We start from the raw sequence: 24,667 nt of genomic DNA on the forward strand, positions 1-24,667 counted from the left end.
TACCGCTTCATAGGCCTTTCAGGCCTCTCTAAGCGGTTTACAGAGAGTCAGCATATTGCCCCCAACAATCTGGGTCCTCATTTTACCCACCTCGGAAGGATGGAAGGCTGAGTCAACCCTGAGCCGGTGAGATTTGAACCGCTGACCTGCTGATCTAGCAGTAGCCTGCAGTGCTGCATTTAACCACTGCGCCACCTATATGGTAACTCATTTACTTCCATATAGACCTCTGACCCTAGAGAATGCCCATAGTCAGCAAATAAATCTTTTACTAGCATGCGAACTTCTGACCCCTCTTAATACTCAGAGTCAGCAGGTTGTAACCTCTGCCCTACTTAGTGCTGAGAGTTAACAGGTTGTGACCTCTGCCCTGCTTCAGAGTCAGCAGTTTGTATTACTGACCTTATGGTAAATCATTACTGCTGATCCGCATAGTGTTTCAGCATACCTATGCATGCCTATACTTATGCTACAACACTGTGAGCCTGTGAAAAAAATAACTGATGACAACAGCTCCTCCCACCCCACCCGGCACAAAACCACAAGCCAAGATGCCACGTTTAGACGATCATCTATCAGACGTCTGACAGGTACCTTACTCTTCGGGCAAAGAAGGGAAGGAGAGGAGTTCTGTTGAGCAAATGCCTTTTGATCCTTGCAGCTTCTGTGTCTGCGAGGAGAGGGGGGGCAGCTAAAGGCAGAACTGTATCCGTGCTGGGGATCCCCAGCTGCTTTTTTGCAGCACGAAGTAAGCACTCTATTACTCAGAACAAGGCTTGATTTATTTGATTTTAACACGAGCAGGACTCGTATGCGAGAACTTTAATTGCTTATTCAAATCCTAGCTTCGTTTTTACAAGATCTTTTTCTGTTAATCTAGCTACTTAAAGAGGCACACAAAATGGCTACGAGCTTGTTGAACTGCTCCGTAACAATGTTTACTTTCTTAATCTCCTTGTAAAGTTCTACGGAGCTTTAAAACTTCAAAGGAAAGGAGTGATTTATTACTTTGCTTCACAGCCGGTCAGCAGAGTTTTACTAATTAGTTTCATTTTTACAAGACTTTCTTCTGTTCACCTAGCTAATAAAGAGACACTTAAAATGGCGATGAGTACACTGAACTGTCTCATTACAATGTTTATCTTCTGAACCTTTTGCAAAGTCCCACGGAGCCTTAAAAATTTCAAAATAAAGGGGTGATTTAGTACCTCTTTCCATAGCTGTATAGCGGGCCAGTAGAGTTTTACTAACTGCTTGAAGATAAAACTTGGAATGGCCTCAAAACCAAATCCTAATTTGAAGGTACCCCCTCCCTCAGCCCCCAGAAGCACATCACCAATACCTGGCACAAAGCCGCAGCCTCCTCTCCCTATGCCCCTTACTGGCAATCTATTAACAAAAGAATTTTTCTTGAAGGAATTGAATGAAGCTCTCATCACTCAGACAATTAAAATGGAAGACAAACTTAAAGATTTTAAAGAGGAGATAAAAGAGGAGATAAAAGAACTTAAAGAGGAGTTGTATGATAAAATTGATGCCAGGGTTGCTAAAATCAGAGATGATATGGTGGGGCTTGTAAACGTACTGACAAAACATGTTTCCGGAATTGAAGATAGTCTAGAGGATCTTAATGAAGCTAATATTAATTTGACATCGAAAACAGAGGTGGTGCAACAAAAAGTTGAAAATGCTGAAAAAGATATTATTATGATACAGTACAGACAAATGGAGCTGGCATTAAGAGTAAAGGGGTTGCGTGAAGATAAGCAGAAAAACCTGAAACAGATTTTTTCAGAAGCCTTTGATAGTCTGTTGGGAAGACCGGGGGCTAAGTTTGACTGGCAAATTGATAAAGTTTATCACGTTAATTCTTGGGTGGCAAAGCAGAAGCAGCTCCCTCGAGACATTGTTATATATTTTACCACAAGAGAGCTCAGAAACACGATATTACAAGAGTCTTATAAAACTAAGCTCCAAATTGGGGATCAAGACCTGACTGTTTTGAAAGAGATACCACCTCAAATGCTAAGAGCCAGGAGAGATTATGCTTTCAGTTGAAGAATTTAGAAATCGTCAGATACAGTACAGATGGGACGCACCATTCGGCATTATACTCATATTTGATAGGCAAAGATATAGTCTCAACTCAGTATGGAAAGCTTGAGATTTTTACTATAATATTTTGAAGGCTGGACATCCTGCACCATCTGGACCCAGAGAAAGATCACAAGAAGGACAAGATAGACAGCAAATCACACAACTACCAGACAAGATGGATCATCTCTCTTTCCTAGCAGCGCAAGGTGTTATGGAACAAAGACCTAGCCGTATGATTACTAGACGAATGGAGCAACAAGCTAAAACGCAACAACTCCAACAATTACCTGCCATCGATCAAGGAGCTACAGCACCCAGTCCAGAAGCAGTGGAAGGAGCCAGGCCAAAGGTTAAACAGGCTATGCAGGAGGCTCTAAAAAAGCTTCAGGTAACCAAAGATGACAATTAAGATTTTAACCTGGAATGTCAATGGATTGAATTCTCCACAGAAGAGAAAAAAAATATTTCACTATCTTAAACAGTTCAAGAATGATATAATTTGTTTGCAAGAAACTCATATTAAATCAACCAATCAAAAATATTTGATTAACCCAAGACTTGGTCAACATTTTGTAGCTTCTGCTATGGAAAAGAAAAACTTTACTGTGCATCTGGAAAAAATATCAACATAAACTAAATGACAAGATACCCATGTGGGCAATTCCTAGACATGCAATTGAAAATATGAATATAGCACAAAAACAGGATAGAACTACTTATAGACAGCTTCTCATTTTGGAAAAGGGGGTACTACAACTAAAATCCTTAGAGGTATTGAAAGAGGAGAAGGCAGTTCAAACATGGTTCCAGTACGGGCAATTACAGGCCAGGTGGAGTATAGATCAAAAAATTGGTTTTATCCAAGTTGAGGATAATCTATTTAAACAAATAAGAGACCAAAGTTTAATGCATATATAGAGGATATATAATGTATTAATACAGATGGATTCGGAAGCAGAATTAATTAAAGATTGTATGATAAAGTGGGCTCAAAATATTGAAGAACCAATAATGTTGGATACATGGGAAAGGATTTGGGTAAGAAATGTGAAATTTACACAAGCCCAAAACCTGAGAGAAAATTTTTACAAGATGTTCTATAGATGGCATTTAGATCCTAAAAAGTTGGCTTCCATGTATTCGAATTTACAACCCAAATGTTGGAGATGAGGTTCTCTCTATGCTACATATTTCCATATATGGTGGACTTGCCAAAAGGTTAAGGCATTTTGGATAAAAATATGGTGGATTATGCAAAATATTTTTAAAAGAAGGATAAAGTTTACTCCACAGTTATTTTTGTTAGGTATAATTACTAACTGTACAGCGGTAGAGATTAATTTGATTTTGCACTTAATAACTGCAGCAAGACTGTTGGTGGCGCAATACTGGAAGAAGGAAGACTTGCCTACAATTCAAGAATGGACATTGAAAGTTACAAATTTAGCCGAGATGGCTAAAATATCTGCATATCTTAAAGATCACTCAAATGAGAGATATAAACGAGACTGGAAAAAATGGATTGATTATATACAAAATAAATACGGGACTAAGAAATTCCAGTTAGCCTATGCTTAAGATCAGGAATGATTTAAATTGTTTAAAGTTAGCTTAGCAAGGAGGAGCTAAGGTCAATGTAAAGATGTTATCAATTTCTTATTCTTTTTTTTCTCAATATATTTTAGACTGTGTGTCAGCATCACTCCATCACATAATTAGGAAAGAAAGACTAAGAGACTCCATGGTTTGGAAATCCAAAGTACTTTTACTAATTATAAATGGTAAGCAAGCAGTTGCGAAGCAAAGTCTGCTTAATTAGGTGCGAAAGCGATTGATATATAGAATAGCCCATTCCCCACCCCTTAGGATCATAGCTCCAGGCCAATCATAAGTCCTTCAAGTGTCAGGTGTGAGATAACTTCAAAAGACATCACGAAGATGGAATGTCGAGGCCGTTGGTCCAGGCGGGAAGCACTCACGCATGCGCAGTCCAAACATCTGGTACATCCTAGAACATTCCTCCAGCACATCAAATAACCCCTCCCAAATACCAGCCCCCCCTCCCCGTTTCATGGCAGCTGAAGCAACAGCAAGGCAGAAGCTGACATCCGGCCGTCCCCCGGAAAAAGGCTGTTAGGCCTGGAAAAAAAAAAACGAAATAGACAAACAACAAAACACAAAAAGAAGAGGGAGGGGGAAAAAGAAAGTCAAGGCTTGTCGGGATAAGCAGCATAAAATTCCTGAAGTAGACGAGGAGCCCGAACATGGGATTTATCAACCCATTCATTGTGGGAGGGCGGAAAGTGCTTCCAAGCCACCAGGTATTGGATGCGATTACGGTGCCTGCGGGAATCAAGAATGGCACGAACTTCAAAATGACGTTCCCCATCAATTAGTAATGGAGCAGGCGGAGGTTCATCTGGGGGGCGCAAGTGGGAAACCCGAACAGGTTTGATGAGGTTGATGTGGAACACCGGGTGGATTCGGTTGAGGTGTTTTGGCAATTGTAAACGAACAGAAACAGGATTGATGACCTTTACAATAGGGAAAGGGCCAACATATTTGGGTCCCAATTTCTTTGACTTCTGCGTAGTGTGCAGGAATTTCATGGACAAATATACCAAATCTCCAGGCCGGTATTCATAGGGCTGAGAGCGTTTCTTATCTGCTTGCTTCTTATGGGCTTTATGGGCAGCATCCAAAGTGGAAAGGGTCAGTGGCCAAATGCGACTGAGACGCTCATTCCAGTCCGCAATTGAAGGGACTTGCGGTTGGTCACTAGGCAATTCGGGAATAGGAACAAAATCTTGACCGTAAACGACCCGAAAAGGGGTGAACCCTGTGCTGGAGTGAACCGAGTTGTTGTAGGCCACCTCAGCATGTGGTAACAAGTCTACCCAATCGTCTTGTTGATAATTGATGAAACAACGTAAATATTGCTCAAGAACGGAATTTGTACGTTCACAGCTGCCATTAGTCTGAGGATGGTAGGCGGACCTAAGGCCCTGGGCAGAGCCAATGCGTTTGAGAAATTCCTTCCAAAAATTAGATGTAAATTGGACCCCACGATCGGAGATAATACGGTCGGGCACTCCATGCAAACGGTAGATGTGGGAAATGAACAGTTTAGCTAATGCCTTGGCGGAAGGAATTTTGTGACAAGGCACGAAATGAACTTGCTTGGAAAATAAATCAGTGACCACTCATATAACAGTATGCCCTTGGCTTTCGGGAAGCTCAACAATAAAGTCCATAGAAATCTCCTTCCAAGGGGCAACCGGCCGAGCGACAGACTGGAGCAGTCCTTGCGGTTTCCCTGGCGTTTTTTTGGCGGCAGCGGAAACTGGGCAACTGGCCACATAAAGTTCAATGTCCTTCTTTAAAGAGGGCCACCAGAATTGTCTCTTCACGAGATGTAAAGTTTTTACGAATCCAAAATGACCCGCCAATCTGGAGTCATGGGCGCGACGAAGGACCACGAGTCGTAGGGACGCGGGGATGTATAATTTAGCACCAATCCACGGTAGATCGTCCCTCATGGTGCACTCGTCCCGATGGTCCAGGAACCAGTTGTCGTGAGGAAGAGCTTTTTTGAGGTCAGAAAGTAGATCGTGAGGCACCTCCCGCTGTGCTTGGGTCTGTTGACGTGTGAGTACCGGAGCTGCTAGGAGCGGTTGGACGATACTCAGTTTAGAGCAATTATATTGAGGTAATCTGGACAAAGCATCCGCCATGAAGTTCTTCCCTCCCGGGATATACTTCAGAGTGAAATTGAAACGGTTGAAATATTGGGCCCATCGCATTTGGGGGAGAGACGACGAGGCGTCCGCAACGCTTCCAGGTTCTTGTGGTCAGTCCACACCTCAAACGGGTGTTTAGCGCCCTCTAGGAAATGGCGCCACGTAGCCAGGGCCCAACGGACCGCGAAAGCCTCCTTTTCCCAAACCGCCCAACGCCTCTCTGTGTCAGTGAGCTTTCGGGAGGTGTACGCGCAAGGCTGCAGGTTACCTTGGTCGTTGGCTTGCAGCAGAATGGCCCCTACGGCGACATCGCTGGCATCAGCCTGGACGATGAAAGGCCGGTCGAGGTCAGGATGCTTAAGTACTGGCTCAGCGGCAAAGAGGCGTTTAAGTTTCTCGAATGCCGCCTGGCATTCCATGTTCCAGTCCAAAGGCTTATTAGGTTTAGGTTTCGAGTCTCCCTTCGTCTTGAGCAAATCAGTAATAGGAAGAGCAATCTTAGCAAAAGAGGGAATGAACTGACGGTAGAAATTAGCGAAACCCAAAAAATTTTGCAATTGTTTACGAGTTTTGGGCGCGTCCCATTCAGTGACCGCCCTCACCTTCTCAGGGTCCATTTCAATGCCATCTGGTGAGATGCGATAGCCAAGATAGTCAATTTTAGTTTGGTGAAACTCACACTTAGACAATTTGGCATAGAGGTCAGCGGCACGTAGTTTTTTCAAAACAGTGCGCACCAGAGCGACGTGGTGGTCATAGGTGCGAGTATAGATAAGGATATCGTCCAAATATACGATAACTCCTTTGTACAGATGATCGTGCAAGATTTCATTAATAAGTTGCATGAAAACAGCAGGAGCCCCCTGTAGGCCAAAAGGCATGACCCGGAACTGGAAGCAACCAAGAGGGCAGTTGAAAGCAGTCTTCCATTCGTCTCCTTCCTTTATGCGGACTCTATAGTAAGCTTCCCGGAGGTCCAATTTAGTAAAGATGCGGCCCTTCCCTAGCTGTGCCAACAAGTCTTTCATCAACGGGAGTGGGTAGAGATTCTGAGTTGATACAGCGTTAAGGTTTTTAAAATTACAGCATAAACGAAGAGAACCATCTTTTTTTTCCCGAAAAAGTACAGGGGCAGCCACTTTGGGTCGAGCTGGTTCAATGAAACCACGTTTCAAATTTTTGTCAATGAAAGAACGCATTTCCTCCATTTCCCTGGGTGACATGGAGTAAATCTGGGGTTTAGGGAGCTTAACCCCGGGTAAAATGTCTATGGAGCAATCAGTAGGCCTGTGGGGGGGCAGATTGTCTGAAGATTTTTCACTGAAGACCTCCTTAAGATCCCAATACTCTTTCTGAATTTTCTCCTCTCCTGCAATTCTCTCCTGCCCTCTAGCGGCCACTTCAGGAATGTCAGTTATAGGTTGGTCTGGAGAGCCCTCCCCCACCGGAGACACCTTTGAGCGAACGCGTAAGCGGCCAGTCCGCCAATTTATGTGAGGGTTCCACTTCCGGAGCCACGGGATGCCCAAAATGAGTGGCCTGTCCATGTCAGGTGCGACCACAAAGGAAATTAGTTCAGTATGGGTACCCATCTTCATTTCCAAAGGCTCCGTAAAAAAATGGGCGCCCCCCCCCTGCAATAGATCCATCTATTTGGCAAAACACGATTGGGGTTTTCAAAGTGCGCAATTTGAGGCCCAATTTTTCCACCATGGCTGGATTGATCATGGATCGGGAACAGCCGGAATCGAGTAAAGCCTGAAGGGTGGCAGGTTGCCCCTCAGGGGGTACTTTTAACTCTATGGGGATTAGCAGGGGCCCCTTGTTTGAACTCACCCAGTGAGGCGATGTGTCGTCATCGGAGTCCTCAGAAGAAGAGGAGTTGGCATCCGCGTCTCCCTCTAATGGCTGGGCGAAAGGAGGGGGGTTGGAGTCCACAGCGAAAGCAGTTTCCTTCTTCTTCTTCTCTGAGACTCTGCCAGACTTTTCGTCATGTTTGGGAGGGAGTTGAGCAGAGATGGGCAATTTAGCACGACATTTGGGGGCGGTGTGCCCTAATTTTCCGCAACGGAAGCATGTTAAAGGTCTGGAGAGGCCTGAAGGGGGCCCCCTCCCTTCACCTCGTCGTTTGAAGAGCGATTGACTGGCTTGAGGGGGGGTGGACTTAGCAGCCCTCTCTTTCCGCTTCCTTCTTTCCTCTTTAGCGTAACGGAGCCTGGTTAAGTCGAGTTCAGCATCAGCTGCGTGTTCAAACCACGTGATCAAACGTCTGGGCAGGTTGCGATTGACACATTGCTGATAAATGTCTTCATCTAACCCCGAAGCAAATTTGTCCAGCAGGGCGTCCTCCCCCCAGCCTCTCATGTATTGTGAAAGACACTGAAATTCCTGGATGTATTGGGCGACAGGTCTATCGTCCTGTTCGAAGGTTATAAATTTCAATTTGCTCCGCTTCTCCGTTAAAGGGTCATCAAAACGTTGGCGGAAGGCCTCCATAAAGCGGTTGAAATTCCCCAAGAGGGGAGAGCCAGACATATGCAAAGCAGTTGACCATTTGGCAGCTTCACCATCCAAAGATAAAAGAACCATTCTGACCCTCATGACATCAGTCTCAAAATCACAGCCATAAATTTCCATGTAATTAAAAACCTGCATAAGAAAAGAGGCCAGGCCAGCAGAATCACCATTGTAACGCACAGGCAAGGGAGGGATTTTAGCCATCCGGTGTCTTCGGGGGGGTGGCCCCCCTTGGTCAGCAAAACCTCTAGCCGCAGGGGGTGAAGCAGGCCGAGGGGGAGGGGGAGACGGCGGGCGTGGGTAATGTTGCTGCCAACTTCTCCAGTCTCTTTCATCATCCCCCCTTCTTTCCCCAAAGTATCTTTGACCCCAATAATCAGGTAATTCACTCCTCTGGGGTTTTCTCATAGCTCCCTGTTGCTGCCAGCTTCTCCAGTCTCTTTCATCCTCCCCCCTTCTTTCCCCAAAGTACCTTTGACTCCAATAGTCAGGGAATTCACTCGTCTGGGGTTTTCTCACGGCTCCCGGCTCCAGCGTTGGTTGTCGGGGTTGTCTTTGGGTGATTCCAGCATTCCAGCTTGTCTCTGCCTCTCTTTGTCCCACCGAAGTCGACCATCGGGGTGGGGGAGGGTCAGGCTGGCTGGAAATTTGCAGTTGAAATAAATCCTCATGTAAGGAGAGGTCGGGCGGGCTGGGCTCGTGAAGCGAAAGTTCGGGAGGCCCTACTCCGCTGGAATCCGCACCTCCAACAGCCCCCTCCTCCTCCCTGATCGGAGAAGACATTTCCTCCCTTCGCGGTAGACGTAAATCTCCTGGAAAGGGTTTTTGAGACTTTGCTTCTTGTCAGCGTCACTCCATTACATAATTAGGAAAGGAAGACTAAGAGACTCCATGGTTTGGAAATCCAAAGTACTTTTACTAATTATAAATGGTAAGCAAGCAGTTGCGAAGCAAAGTCTGCTTAATTAGGCGCGAAAGCGATTGATATATAGAATAGCCCATTCCCCACCCCTTAGGATCATAGCTCCAGGCCAATCATAAGTCCTTCAAGTGTCAGGTGTGAGATAACTTCAAAAGACATCACGAAGATGGAATGTCGAGGCCGTTGGTCCAGGCGGGAAGCACTCACGCATGCGCAGTCCAAACATCTGGTACATCCTAGAACATTCCTCCAGCACATCAAATAACCCCTCCCAAATACCAGCCCCCCCCTCCCCGTTTCATGGCAGCTGAAGCAACAGCAAGGCAGAAGCTGACACTGTGTTTGTTAAAAATCTATACCGTGTACGGGTTCTGGGAAGTCAGGGCAGGGTAAGTTGTGGGGGGTCAGGGGTGAGGGTCGGGGGGGAGGGATATATCAAGTTAGATTAGATGTGTTAGATTTCAATGTAATTTGACTCCACATGTATACTGTTTTTTTTTTACTTTTTCTTTAAAAATAGGATAGGCCAAGTATATTGACATGCAGCGGAAATACACCAAGGAGAGGAGGAGTGGGAAAGAAGAAAGATGGGCAGAGAGGGATGGGAGAGAGGGTGGGGGGGAGATGAGAAGGATGGGGGGAGTGGATTGTGGAGAGAGGAGTGGTAGAGGGGGAGGGGAAGTAGAGTAGAGGGGGATGATGGAGGGAAGATAGAAAGTTGGAGGGTGGTGGAAGAAAGAGGTGTATGGAGAGCGGAAGAGCTATATTGGGTTTCTATTTTCTGGGGCATTGTTGACAAGAGGAACTGATGTAATTATTGTTTAATGCTGTAAGGTGTTGGCTATGTATAGTATACATGTGAGTGTGTGTTATGAAAATGAAAATGGAAATAAAATATGAAAGCAAAAAAAAAGAAGTAACGACTAGCACCTTGAAGCGTGTCCGGAGACCAATAGGCAGCCAGTGCAGCTTGCGGAGGATAGGTGTGACGTGGGTGTACCTAGGTGCACCCACGATCGCTCGCGTGGCTGCATTCTGGACTAACTGAAGTTTTCGAACACTCTTCAAGGGCAGCCCCATGTAGAGCGCGTTACAGTAATCCAGTCTTGAGGTCACGAGGGCGTGAGTGACAATATGAAGTGCCCACCGGTCCAGGTAGGGTCGCAGTTGGTGCACCAGGTGTACCTGGGCAAAGGGCCCCCTGGTCACAGCTGACAAATGGTGTTCTAGAGTCAGCTGTGGATCAAGGAGGACTCCCAAATTGTGAACCCTCTCTGAGGGGCGTATAATTTCACCCCCCAGACTGAGAGATGGAAAGGTTAGCCAATCTTTGGGAGAGAGCATCAATAGCCACTCGGTCTTGTCGGGATTGAGTGCAAGCTTGTTCATCCCCATCCAGACCCTGACAGCCTCCAGGCACTGGAACATCACTTCTACCGCTTCACTGAGATGGCACGGGGTGGACAGATACAATAGTGTATCGTCCGTGTATTGATGGTATTTGATCCCGTGCCGGCATATGATCTCACCCAGCGGCTTCATGTAGATGTTAAATAGGAGGGGGGACAGGACCGAACCCTGCGGCACCCCATAATTGAGGGGCCTAGGGGTCGACCTCTGCCCTCCGACCAACACCGACTGTGACCTGTCCGAGAGGTAGGAGGAGAACCACCGAAGGATGGTGCCTCCCACTCCCACCTCCCGCAGTTGTCGCAAAAGGATACCATGGTTGATGGTATCGAAGGCTGCTGAGAGGTCAAGGAGCACTAACCCTAACTGCTTCCTTTAGGAGGAGCGGGAAGGATCCCTCCCGGAGAGAGGTGTTAACTATTGTCCAGATTCAGCCACGTGTCACCTCCCTGCTGGTCGAGACCAGCCAGGAGGGGCATGGGTCCAGTATACAGGTAGAAGCACTCACCGCTCCCATGGCCTTGTCCACTTCCTCAGGAGCGACAAGTTGAAACTCGCTCCATAAGCTCTGCTCAAGACCTTCCCCCAGTACCTCGGCTGGTATCGTGCAATTGGAGTCCAGGTCTGTCCGAATCCGAGCTACTTTATCCATTAGAAACTGAACAAATTCCTCAGCTCTACCTTGTAAAGGGTCATCCGCGTCCCTCCCTTTCAAGAGGGAGCAGGTTATTCTAAACAAGGCAGCTGGGCGCGATTCAGCGGATGCAATAAGAGCGGCAAAATGTGCACATTTCGCCGCCCGTATTGCCACAAGATAGGCTCTGATATAGGCTCTCATCAGTGCTCGGTCTGACTCAGAGTTACTGGCCCTCCAGCAGCGCTCTAGGCGTCTCTTTTGGTGCTTCATCTCCCAGAGTTCCTCAGTAAACCAAGGAGCTCTCCTGGATCCACTACCTCGGAGAGGCCGTAAAGGCGCAATCCGGTTTAGAGCCCCTGCTGCTGCTATATTCCAAGCCGCGACTAAGGACTCCGCTGGACTGTGGACGAGAGCGTCAGGTATTTCTCCAAGTGCTGTCTGAAATCCCACAGGGTCCATCAGGTGCCTGGGGCGGAACCACCTAATTGGTTCCTCCTCCCTACAGTGGGGGATTAGTCTCCGAAAGTCAAGCCTCAGTAGGAAGTGATCAGACCATGACAAGGGCAAGATCTTAATGCCCCTTAAATCTAGGTCATGTCTCCACTGCTCCGAGAGGAATACGAGGTCGAGCGTGTGCCCCGCTGAGTGAGTCGGGCCCCGAATTACTTGGGTCAAGTCCATGGCTGTCATGGAAGCCATGAACTCCTGCGCCCCATCAGAGTGTCCACCGAGTGAAGGCAAGTTGAAATCCCCCAGCACTATAAGCCTGGGGAACTCTACTGCCAGCTTGGCTACTGACTCGAGGAGCGAGGGGAGGGCTGTTGCAATGCTGTTGGGAGGAAGGTACGTTAACAACAAGCCCACTTGACCTTCAAGGTCCAACTTCACCAATAAGGACTCACACCCGACAAGCTCCGGAGCAGAGATCCTACAAGGAACTAATGACCCTCGGATGATGACAGCCACTCCCCCACCCCTTCTCAGGGGTCGCGGCTGATGAAGCACCTGAAATCCTTCTGGGCACATTTCAGTGAGGGGGACTCTTCCCTCCGGGCCCAGCCAGGTTTCAGTAATACATGCCAGGTCTGCCCCCTCGTCTAATATAAGGTCCCAGACGAGGGGAGCCTTGTGAACTACAGACCTGGCATTTAGCAACAACAGCCTGAGCCCAGGGCCCTGACCACTCTCGCCATCTGGCCCTGGAGTGGAACTAACAGGGCTGGAAGGGGGGATAGCTGCGATGTAGCGAACCCTCCTTCCCCGGTAATGGCTAGCCCTGAAGTTCCCGCCATACCTGCCCCTCCCCATTGTGACCGTAATGTTCCGGTCCACTCCCGCAACTGTAGACCCCATTTCCCCCCCCTGAAGCCTCCACTCTCTCCGGCAGGCTATCAGTCTCAATAATTCTAGGATGGGGGGTAGGCCTGGGCCCCCTACCACTTCTGCTGTAGCACTCAGTGGCGGAGGCACCCGGCTGTTCTCCCAGTCCCCTCATGCGTACACAGCCACTCACTCATACAGTCCCCACAGTTAGGATAAAATTACAAAATACAATGACAATAAAATAAAAAGTGGGTACTAGCAAACATCAAACATACATCACATACATATCACATACATGTCCCATACAAAAGAAAAAGAATTGCGCAGATGTTAAAAGAGGCAAAGTGCGTATAAAGTTTGTGGCAGAATCACAAAAGTCCGGTCTGCCAAAGACGTGGAAAAAGGCAAAGTCTGGGTGGCTGAGGTGGTGTCACTGGGGCGGCAGTGTTTGTTTGTCTGTTACTAGTTGATATCTGTTAATAAAAGCTGTTCCGCATTCATTCAGCACGTCCTGATTATTGGTTCCCGGTTGAGAACACAAAAGTTCTCACCATCTTCTGCGCATGCTGGTGGTTCGTCTTTGGGCTTGGTCAAGGTCAGCTGTCTCTGCATACCAACTGAATGAGGCCCCTTGAAGATGCACCCCACACGACACCTTTGGGAGCTGGAGATTGGACATTGAGTTCGGTAATTGGGGGGAGAGTCTTGGGTAAACGTTTGATATGTTCAAGTTCCTGCTTTTTTGCTTCAGATCTTGCTTCGCTTTAGCTGTTTTCATTTCATGCCCAGTAAAAGTACCTTTTTCTCTATTCAAATGGAGTTGGGGGTTTTCTTTCTTGGATACTGAATGAGGCACCCCTGACAGGGGGCTCATCCTACCAAGTGCATCCACACAAGCAGAAGTAGGGCCACCAGATCCCCTAAATGGAGATTATGGGTGCAATTATCACCATCTGGGTCTCTGGGACCTTTCCTGCTACTTCCCTAGTGACTGACTTCGTTGTAAACATCAGACTAAAGCAACACGGAGGAAATCTTTGCGTCAGACAGTAATAAATGGCTTAGAGGTCAGGCTCTGTGTGGCAAAAGTCTTGGGTCAGGCAGGGGCTGGGCTCTTGGATGTACCTTTCTCTCCTTTCCAGGTAAAGCTTGGTTCCCCCCTCCCGCCGTCTGAATCAGGAAAGAGACAGGCGTTTCCGTCTTATAAGAATGCTTTGAATCCTTCCAGCTCTCCTAGTTCTTGTTCAGAAACGGTAAAGGGGTTTGATTCAGCCTTATGAATGATGGACTTCCTGACTCTGCTTCTGATATTGCTGGTTTCTCAGCCAGTCTCTGGGAAGCCTCGAATGAGGTGCCCGCTGAGTTTGGAGCTACAGCACGGAAAAGGCCCACGCAGCTATTACAGTCCAGGAACCCATCTCATCTGTGTGGTTACCTCTGCAACAATAATATCACATGTAACGTTGCCTTTCAACGTGTCTCCTTTTAATCAGCGTCACTCGTAAGTCATGCAGTGCAGTGGGATTGTATCTCCTCCATTTACAACTGTAACATCCTTTTTCTCTTCTCCTTAGTTCACCTGCTCCTGTGTTGTAGAACAGGTCCAATTTCTTGAATTGTTTATTTATATGCTGCCCACCTCTGACTTGAGGGGACTCTGGACAGCTTACAATACAATAAAAATAGAGATATAAAAATATTATTTCTTCCTCCACCTCCAATTTTGAGTTCGTCACTTGAATACCAACTTTCATTTTCGAAGGGTTGCAGCTGCTTCTGCCCGGCCCATGTCCAGATTTTCATAATGCCCATTCAATACTCAGCACCTGGTACTTATACACCAAGAGACGGGATGGCTTGTTTTTAGAGTTGCTTCTCTGGGTTGCTTGTGAAACAACCTCTTTCTTTTATGGTGGCCCTACTTTAATTATTAAATGATTTTGAATCCTGATTACTGGGCAGATGATAAGCAACCCTACTACAAATATTGACATATTTGTGAATCTGCTGGACGCCTGTCTCCATCCCATCTTCTTAACACTTATAAAAATTAAAAGGTGATGGGTGATGGTCATTTGCCTCTAGGGTTGGATCAGTATTGGCTTAAGATTCAGAAGGTTCGTGGAGACAAAAAGCATTAAATTTGGAGCAGGGAGACTCTAATTGTTGTTGCTGTTGCTGCTGCTGATAACATGAACATTTTTACAGTATTCTATCTTCTGATCGGTCAAGTATCCTACTAGTCATTTTTGCCATTCAAGTCGTCAACAGGAATTCCCATCTCCTGCACAATTTCACACTAGGCTACAACATCCACGACAACTATTTGAACACATTTATCACTTCAGATGCCTTGCTGGACATGCTCTCTACTGGAGAAGCCAACGTTCCCAACTACAGCTGTGGAAGAGAGGACAACCTTTTGGCTCTTCTTGGTGGAGCTGTTGATGACATCTCCATCCAGATGTCAACATTAGCAGGCGCCTACAAAGTCCCGCAGGTTTGTATTTGTGTCTCTCTATCTGATAAAGTGAGTGGGGTGGTGAGCAATAAATTGTCCCAAAGGTGTTTTTTTTCAAGAGGCAACTCGACTTTCTTTATTTTTCTTTGAAGATGCTTAGTTTCCCATTGAAGACTCTGAACTGGATGGTGGGGAATGGGACTATCCAGCCAGAACTGAAGAAGCTTCTTAGATGGGATGCGAAACATCTTCAAAGAAAAACAAGAAAGTCCAGTTGCCTCTTGAAAAAAGCACCTTTGGGGCAACCATGGCTGGGATGACTGAGAATCTCCATCGACACTGAGCAATAAGTCCAACCATAACTTCTCTGGGGAATTCCAGAGCTGCTTCTCCACCCATCCTCGTGACTAAGGATTCATATCTACAATTGAATTTCAGTGCCGTCAGAGAGAGAATAATATCTTGGGCTGCACATGGGATGAATGGCTTTTGGAGAGCCTTACAGTAACAACTCAACATATTTCCTGGGCGCTCAGAATTCAAAACCTTCACATAATGTAACTATTTGAATATAACAATTCAGTTGAGCTCTTCAGTTTGTGGTAAATTGTGTGGGTATATCGATATGACAAACAATGTTTTAAAAGCCAGTATTTTGATTTGTTCTGTCTCCAAATATGGCACAGCATTCTTCTTTACTTTTTCAGATCAGTGAAAAAATTGCTTCAAAGGCTCTGAGTGATAAAAGTCAGTTCCCTTTTTTCCACCTGATGCTCCCCAAAGAAGGGATCCAATACCCAGGAATTGTCCAACTGCTCCTCCACTTCAGATGGACCCTGATTGGTCTCTTCGCTTCAGACACAGAGAATGGAGAGCATTTCATGAGGACTTTTCCTCCTCTGCTCGTCAGGAAGGGGATTTGTGTTGTTATATCACAGTTTTCAGTGACTGGGCACATAGGCCGCCTCAGGGATGCCATCTCCAAGTGGAGACAAGTCAACGTCTTTGTTCACTTCATAGAGTTCGGCTCCTTTTTGGACAGAATCCAGCATATCCACTTGACGCTTGAAACTTTGCCAGGACCCCTTGAAGGGAAAGTCTGGATCACCACAGCACTGGGGCAATTGGCACTAAGGAGGCACAGGCTTTTCAAATATGTCCATAGTTTTTGGAACTTTGTATTTCAGAAGAAAAAAAGTCCCAGAGATGCAGCCATTGAACCTGATTTTTTTGTGGAAGCCCAGTTTGAAGATGAGTATTTCCACTGTTCTTTTTCAAAGCTCAACTTTTCTGTCAAAGGCCGGAGAAGATGCACCCAGAAAGTCCCACTGGAGACCCGAGAGGAAAAGAACGGGACACGGATCCGAAATGACCACCATGTTTACAGTATCGCCAAGACTCTGGTCCATGCCATGAATTCTGCGTATTCCTCCAGATCCAGGAGGAGAAGGAAGGAGGGGAAAGAGAGTTTGGGGGCTCCAAAGCTGCAGCCATGGCAGGTAAGGAGGTCCAGACAAGGATCTACCAGCCTTAGTTTCTGATGGGGGTTTTGTTTGTTTGTTTGTTTTCTCTCCCACCCCACCAATTTTACTTTTCAACTTTGGCAATAGACTTTAAAATATATATTTAAAAATATTAAGACATCAAACTTAGTTACTATTCAATAGGAATCCGAAAGAAGAGAAGGACCATTTCAAGCTCCTTGTGCTATAAAAGGCCAACAGACATCTGAAACGTTACGGCTTAATGAACAAGCATGGCAAATAAACTTCAAAACTAATTATTGATAATTTTTAAAAAGATGTGTGCATTTTAAAATAAATTCGCATTAATGTGGCTTTGTGATTAGAATTGTAGAATTTTACATCCATAACTTTGTTGTATACCCCAAGACCATCTAGGCCACCTCCTCCTCCTCCTCCTCCTCACAGGAATCTCAGTTAAAGCTTCTCAAACTGTTGGCTGCCTGGTCAGTGAAAGAGAGACTGAATTTCTCTAGTTCATGAGCTCAGTTCTAAAACTTACTCCTTTTAGGATTTTTTTTTCCTCTTGTTCAGCCAGAATCTCCTCTTTTGTGACTGAGTTCATTTTTCCATTTCCCACACTCTTAAACAACATTGAAAAGATCTTAAGCTTCTGTGTAACGTCTTTCAATTATTGGAAGAGTGCTGCATCCTCCCTTTTCCCACCAAGAGATTTTGTTAGCTGGAAAAGGTGTTTCCAAAGACCTTTAAATTTCAGCTCATGTACGCCAACATGGCTCTTCTTTTCTTTCCTCAACACTAAGAGTAACTCACAAAACTGCATCTCCCTTACTTTGGCCATGTGATGCAGGTGAATTCACTGGGTTATGTTTGGAAGAGTTAGTGGTAAATGGAAAGCAGGACACCAAAGAACAGGGTGGCTGGACACCATAAAAGCTGGCACCAGCCGGAGCACAGGAAAAACTCAAGGAGCCAGGGCAAGATTGGAAGATCCCTGGCCCACAGGATCACCAAGAGTCAGACTTGGCTGAATGGGTTAACATCAACCCTAACTCCTTTGAACTCCTCCCTGACTTTGTTGCCCTTCCCTAAATACGTACAAACTATATATGTATCAAATGTAAACTACTTGAATGTCTAGAAGAAAAAGAGTTGTCTAAAGGCAACTCTAAGTATTCTGAAACTCAATGAAAAAAACAAGAAATCCCAACCTAAACAAGAAGACTACACCAAAATTAAACACAATAGGGAGCAAACAGTTTCTAAATAAATGATGACCTCATATATGAACATAAAGAAGAAAACCACTATACCCAAACTGAACACAATAGGGAACAAACAGCTTAAAAATGGCCCTAGGATATGAACCTAAAGAGGAAGACCAAGGTAAACACCTCACTTTTAGAAAAAGACACCAACCAAGAGCAAAGGCCCAACTCTCTACCCTCGCCCACTCCAGTGGCCTCTAGAACTGCACAATCACTTTCATAGCCCCCCCCCCGGAAGAAAATACACAGGCAACCACAAAAAAAGCATTCATCAATAGTCTCTAAAAAAAAGAGGCACAACCCGGAATTCCTGTGACAGGAAGTAAAGTAATCCAGACGTCCTTAAGGGGAGGAAGTGAATTCTGGTGATAGGAGATTCAATTCTTAGTGAAACAGAAAATATAGTCTGCAGACCAGGCAGGCAATCTAGGGAGGTATATTGTCTCCCTGGATCAAAAATCCAACTGTTAAAAACAGACCTAACAAAAGGGGACGTGGCATTGCATTGTATATAAAAGATCGCTACTTCTCTACCAAAAACTTCCTAGAATCCATATGGATCAAAAGAAAAAGGAAAAAAAATGACATTGCTATAGGTGCATACTACAGGCCACCCAACCAAGCAGAAGAAATAGATGAACTCTTTGCTTATCAATTCATTCCTGTATGTAGGAAACATACCACAGTAGTAATGGGAGACGATATCAACTGGGAGACAAACTCTGCAGCAAATGGGAGATCAAACGGATTCCTAACCAATTCCTCTACCGAAAGGCAGAGAAGGGAACTAGAGGAAAAACTACACTGGACCTAATTCTTCATAATAGAGAAGAAGTGATAGAGAGAGTTGAAGTTGCCAGAACATTGGTTGAAACCACATTATACTGGTATTCAATATAATGCAAATACAAGCAACAGACTATAATCCAACTAGTGTCTTAAACTTTAAAAGAGATGATTTTAATAGATTCAGAAAGACCCTAAGGAAAATTTCATGGATAAAAATCCTCAAAGGGAAAACAACTCAAGAACCATGGGATACACTGAAAAATATGATCATAAAAGCCTAGCCCGACACAATACCACTGAAAAAGAAAAACAAGAAATCCAAGAAGAAACCAGTTTGAGACAGAAAGTCAGAAAGGATAGTCCCTGACTTTTCAAGCTACAGAATGATTTGGTGGAAGATTTGAACTTTCAGACTTGCAAGATTCTCTTAATGTTGCCTTACAATAAAGTAAAATTAGCTCATCTGGTCTACCTTGAATAAGATTAAACTCCCAACTTTCTATTTGAAAAATTCGCTTTCTTGTAATTAACCTGTGGTTCTGAATGAGTTTATAAATAATCTCTTTATTTGTTTATTCAATTAATTTTGACCTGTTTTAGAATTTTCCCTATAACAGACATTTTTTAATATATATTTTGTTAATATATTTTTAGCAACATTTTTTTCTGAAACTGTTGTTTTTCAGTTTTGAAGATATCTGTGATACTTGTGCTCCCAAGTATAGTACAAATAAGAATATTTGTAAGTTAGATGATTGCAGAGGACATATTCAAATGTTAAAAGACCATGTGGGACCAAGCTTTAAAATTCCTGGCTGTTTCTATTCTAGTTCCATCCCTTTCTGGAGAAGAATGAGTTTTGCAATTTTTCCCAGGACAAACTGTACCTGGATGAACAAGGAGACATCACAGGAGATCTGAACATCATGAGCTGGTTGGTTCCCCCCATGGAGGATCCCATCGAAGAGCAAGTGGGGAGTTTAGAAAGGCAGAGACTGATCATCGACCAAGATGATCTGTCACGGCTAAAGATGCTCAAAAATGTAAGTGAAATGTTACCGTCTTTTCTGCTTTGCAAAACTACTTCAAGCCTAGTTTCCCAGGTGGGTGACCCTCACTGAGGATTGAATGTGGGCAAAATAACCTTTATAAGTCCTTTTAGACTGCTTGGGAGGCTTCAGTACTATTGACCAAGGTCCCCAGAGTCCTTTTCCAAAAGGCAACTCGACTTTCTTGGTTTTTTTGGGGGGAAATGTTTCACCTCTCATGCAAGAAGCAGCCATAGCAGCAAACTGGTTTCTTGGATGAGAAATGAAACATGTACATTTAGGGGGGGGGGGGGAAATCAAGAAACTCCAGCTGCCCTTTTGAAAAAAAACATCTTTGGTCTCCATAGACATAATGATCGAGATGATTCAGCCATGTCACTCCTGGATTGCTGGGTGATTATACTTTAGGACACAGATTGGAGATTGGAGATTGGATCATGTGATGGATCTGTGGGGATCTGTGGCTGTGCATGCAGTATCTCCATAAAACTGATGAGAGGGGGCCTGAAATGCTGGGGATTGTGGAGTTCAATTATGTCTTGTCCTCAAAAAGCAAAGAACTGGTACCAAAATCCAGGCTTGGACTGAATCCAGTGAAATCAAATCAAGACTGGATGGAGGCTCTGTTGGTCCCAGTGGGAAATAAGCCTTGGAATTGGGATTCAGCTTGTCCTGGTTGGGGACAGGATCTACCCTGAAAGAGTAGATCCACAGTCTGTGAAGTTTTTAAGCAGACCAGATGTCAGGACTGCAGTCCTCTTTCTTTTGGATATTTGGCCTGCCACACTTTCTATTGTTCTACTATGCATTTTCCATTGTGGGGAAATGGGAGGGGGGATTGTACAGAGCCACTTACTGTGTAGCCAAAACAAAATTCCTTCTAGAAAGCCAAGGTCATCCTTAGTCTCTGCACCTCTGCACCTGACCGGAACTGGATGGGTGGAACTGCCAGCATTGCAGTGGGAGATTGGACCATGAGATGGATCTGTGGGTGTGGGGGCAACTTTAAACTAGGTGGGGAAAACCTGGGAGCTTTCAGATTCAGGTCTTCCCATATGTGCCAACATGGCTCTTTCAATAAATTGCAACTTTGAGGAGCTAATAGCCTTGGAGTTTGATTTGTTCAAGGATGCTATTCGGAATGCTGACACCAGACATGGCCAGAGTCCTTCCTTTCACCCCACTGGGATAGAGCTATGGGTCTTCTTCTCAAGAAAGAATATCTAAGACTTTCAGTGCACACGAAATCACTGTGACGGAGGCTGACATGAGGCAATGTTGTAGTCTAGAAAGCTGAAGATCTGAAGAACTGTATCCAGATGACCCCTTCCTGACACTGTGTGAAATGGGGGACAATTTGAAAGGAAATTATAGTTAGATTTGGGCTTTGACTTGTAAGAAGGCGCCTCCTGAAAACCCTTTGAATGGATTTGTGTATCTTCATTGTTAGCTATTTTATGTCTCTCTGGGAAAAAGGAGGCTCCAAATTTAACTGATCATAAATGTCTGTCTGACTTCCCATGATAATTGGTGTCAGCTGATTTTAATTCTTTGAAAGAAAGGACCTTGCCTTGGATCCAAGCTGGGCCTTATAAACATCCATTACCAATAAGGGGCTCGTGTCCCACTGGCTGTAGCAAAAGATGTCTTCTGGCTTACCCTTTTTGAGGGACACATTCTCATGGCCTCACCTCCATCTCTTCTCACTACAGTTCGAGGAATTGACCAGTCTATTTTATTCTTATTTCACTAGCTTGATTGTCATATGAATGAATAAATATACAAATAAACAAGAATATGTCCTTTAAAGTTGACAGTCCTAATTTGTAAAGGAAATTTTCCTTAGTAAATTTACTGGGAGACTCTTTTAGACTACACTGGTAGAGGATTGGCTTTGCAATGTTCCGTGTGGTCTTGGAGAACCGTTCCAGGTCCTATTGCTCAGAAGTGACTTTGCTCACACAGTTTAATAAATCCATTAGGATAAAAAAATAAATCTTTTAGAATAAATTTTATTCTAAAATATAATAATAGATCATCATATTTTAAAATCAAGGATATATGAAAATGGAGGAATGCATGTTAATAATGGCTATGAAGAGGAACCCACATGTTGTCGCTTCACGCTTAAATCTTTTTCCAATTCCATCCCTCCAGACATTGTTAAATAGAAAAGTTTCTTCCAATGTCATGGCCCAGAAGCAAAAGGAATTACCGTAAACAATGAATCTGCAATTAGTTGTATCTCTTACAACCTCTTGGAATTAGTTATACATTTTTTAATTTACCTAAGTAAAGCCTGGAGACTACTTGGCTAATGTTCATGTCTACTTCCAATTTCTATGGATGATGAGTCTTATTACATATTTTTTTGACATTCCTTGTTATTTGCTTAGCCTCTACCTCAGTCCAAATGCATGGAAAATTGTCTTCCTGGATTCGTCAAAAGGGCTCGAGAAGGAGAGCCAGTTTGCTGCTACGACTGTGTTCCTTGTCCGGAGGGGACCATCTCCACTCAGGAAGGTGGGTGACACAGGAGGAAAGGGTACGGGATTCTTCCAGAGGATTTTGATCAATGTGCATGTTGAACAAAGTAATCCGTCCCTGACTGCTTTGTTGTTATTGTTTATTTTCAACATGCCCAACTACTTCCATAATGAGGAAAATAAGAAAAAGGTCATAAAGGATAAGGTAGGAAGAGATAGAAGGACGTGGTGGGTTTCCTTCTTCCTTTTCTACTTCTTAGTTTGGAAGTGTCCCTCCATGTTTTCCTTTCTCAGGAACATCTGAATTCCTGGAAACAAGAGAAATGGTTTGAGACCAATGGTTTCTACTCAGTAAACTAGCATGCCTTACTGGCCAATTAAACAGTCAAACTTTACTAAGATCCTGGAGACTCATAAGCAGAAAGATCTAATTGGGAGGATCATGGCGGGAGAGGGGTCAGGCTCCAGGGACAAGTGAAAACCAAAATCCATTTAGAGAATATCCGTGTGAGAGAAGGTATGTAAACTTACCATTATTAGGGATAAAATCTCCCTCTTTCCCCTCCAATGATCTGTCCATGTTATTGATTAAGAGATAAAACACAAATAGTGTTTGTAATCCAGTTCAACATTCCAGGGTTCAGCATAATCACCTTCACGGATTCCTTGGTAGGATTCCTGCTAGACCTTTGCACTTCTTGTCTTTCCAATTTTCTTGATTATTAAATAGGGAAATAAAAAACAATTACAATTACTAACACTAAAGAAATCCAGTTGTGGTATTGAATTAAAAAAATCCTTACATACACTGTTTTGATACACTGTGTATCCTTACATACACTTTCTCCGGACCTCGGAGAAAGAAGTAGAAAAAGAGAAATAGCCAAGATATTGTAATGGACTGCGCAAATGTGCCTCGCTCATCGTCAGCAGGGGAAAAATAGTAAAAGCTTAGAAGTAATCAAGATTTCCTATGAAAATAACATTAAGAGAAGGGAAGAATACAATCACTAAAAACACCTGGGCATCCTTCAAGCTGACAACAACAAGCACACCGAAGTCAAGAAAAATATTATAAATGAATACATTAAGAGCATGAAGAAGAATCCAAATTCAGTGCAGGAAACACCATCAAGACAATCAACATCTGGGCAACTCCAGTCATTAGATACACAGCTGAAATAGTGAACTGGACTAGTAGAACTAAAAGCAATAGATAGGAACACCTGAAAAATAATGAAGATGAACCATGCCTTTCATCCATGTGGTGATGTTGACAGACTCTGCTTACCAAGGAAAATAGGTGGATGTGAAATGTCGCAAGACACAACAGATACCAAGGGCTGCTTCTGCAAAGGTTGAAGAAACTGTGGAGGCATTGCTACCTCTGCGCGCCCCATTTTTCACCTCCACTTTTTCCGGTTTTGGCCCGTTCCAGGCAATGGAGATCGCCACTGCTGCCCCCAAATGGAACATACAGAAAATAGGACGTGTGGAGGCGGAAAACGGGATGCATGGAGGCAAAAAATGGAACATGTGTGGACGTAGTGATGAGCGGCAATGATCCCTGCAGCCTGGAACAGCTGATAGGAGGTGTTCCGGAAGGCCGATCCAACCACCAATCAGCTGTTCATGCTAAATCAGACTGTACTGGAGCTGACTAGTCTGTTTGCTGCTTGCTGCAAGGAGACAAATTGCTGGGAGGCAGACACCGAAGGGTGGGGGCCAATGAGTGGGCGGGACTTCAGCAACATTCACTCTATATGATGCACAGACATTATCACCCACTCTTTTGGGGGGGGAGGAAGTGAGCCTAATCAGGAATTAATCTGCCTTATGATAACTTTGTTTATAAAGATTATTAAATATTTATCAAATTTACATCTCACACAAAATGGATCTGGATGACATATACATAAATCAATAATAAAACATTTTGTAAAACCAGGTTAAAACAATGAAACATTAAAAAATTAAGATGATAAGAGGAATAAGTTGAGATGTTACTCGTGGTGCAATTAGTACCCAGTCCTTTTGAAATAATCACAGATTAAGGAATTTCCAGAAGGCCTCAAGGCATGGAGCTAATCTGACCTTGGGTGTAGTTAGTGGGAATGAGTAGTGCCACCATCTGCCCTGAGGGATGCCTTTGTGCACCCATTTCTAAACCGGCTTTCATGGTTGCATGCATGTTAGACAACTTTCATCCAGTGCCCAATATTTTAAGGGAAATTAGAGATACAGTACTAAGAGTCTGGGTTGCTCTTGCAGATGACCTATCAATGGAGGTGTCACAACAAACCTGCCCCCCCCCCCAAGATCTCTCAGTGACTTCTGATGCTATCAACTGTGATATCCTTCTGGACTGGCCTCAGAGTTTGGGAGTTGAGGGCAGCGTTTCCCAATGATTCTTCTTCCTTTGTGTATGGTTTCAGTTGATGTCAATCCCACTTGAGTCACTCTCTCCTTTCCTCTTAATCATTG

The 24,667-nt window shown here is 44.4% G+C and overlaps 2 protein-coding genes across 2 annotated transcripts; one reads left to right on the plus strand and one right to left on the minus strand.

Annotated features, from left to right (window-relative positions):
* Nucleotides 1-4,718: 4,718 nt before the first annotated feature.
* LOC148042213 (uncharacterized) lies at nt 4,719-12,349 on the minus strand (the record flags this gene model as incomplete). Its single annotated transcript, XM_087703161.1, has 4 exons — nt 11,476-12,349; nt 7,674-7,891; nt 6,106-6,244; nt 4,719-4,903 (listed from the first exon to the last, which is right to left on the minus strand). Coding segments are annotated over exons 1-4 (1,416 nt in total), but the record flags the coding sequence as incomplete, so codon positions are not given.
* Nucleotides 12,350-14,042: 1,693 nt separating this feature from the next.
* Nucleotides 14,043-22,266, plus strand: LOC106539407 (vomeronasal type-2 receptor 1-like). Its single transcript, XM_087703162.1, has 5 exons — nt 14,043-14,147; nt 14,855-15,146; nt 15,815-16,606; nt 19,479-19,691; nt 22,094-22,266. Exons 2-5 carry the CDS (start codon nt 15,009-15,011, stop codon nt 22,226-22,228), a joined length of 1,278 nt encoding a protein of 425 aa, XP_087559288.1. The 5' UTR covers nt 14,043-14,147; nt 14,855-15,008; the 3' UTR covers nt 22,229-22,266.
* The last annotated feature ends 2,401 nt before the right edge of the window (nt 22,267-24,667 follow it).

This window comes from Thamnophis sirtalis, unplaced genomic scaffold (genome assembly GCF_051295495.1).
Source record: "Thamnophis sirtalis isolate CommonGarterSnake01/CBP01778 unplaced genomic scaffold, rThaSir2_p1.2 scaffold_29, whole genome shotgun sequence".
NCBI classification, from domain to species: Eukaryota; Metazoa; Chordata; class Lepidosauria; order Squamata; family Natricidae; genus Thamnophis; species Thamnophis sirtalis.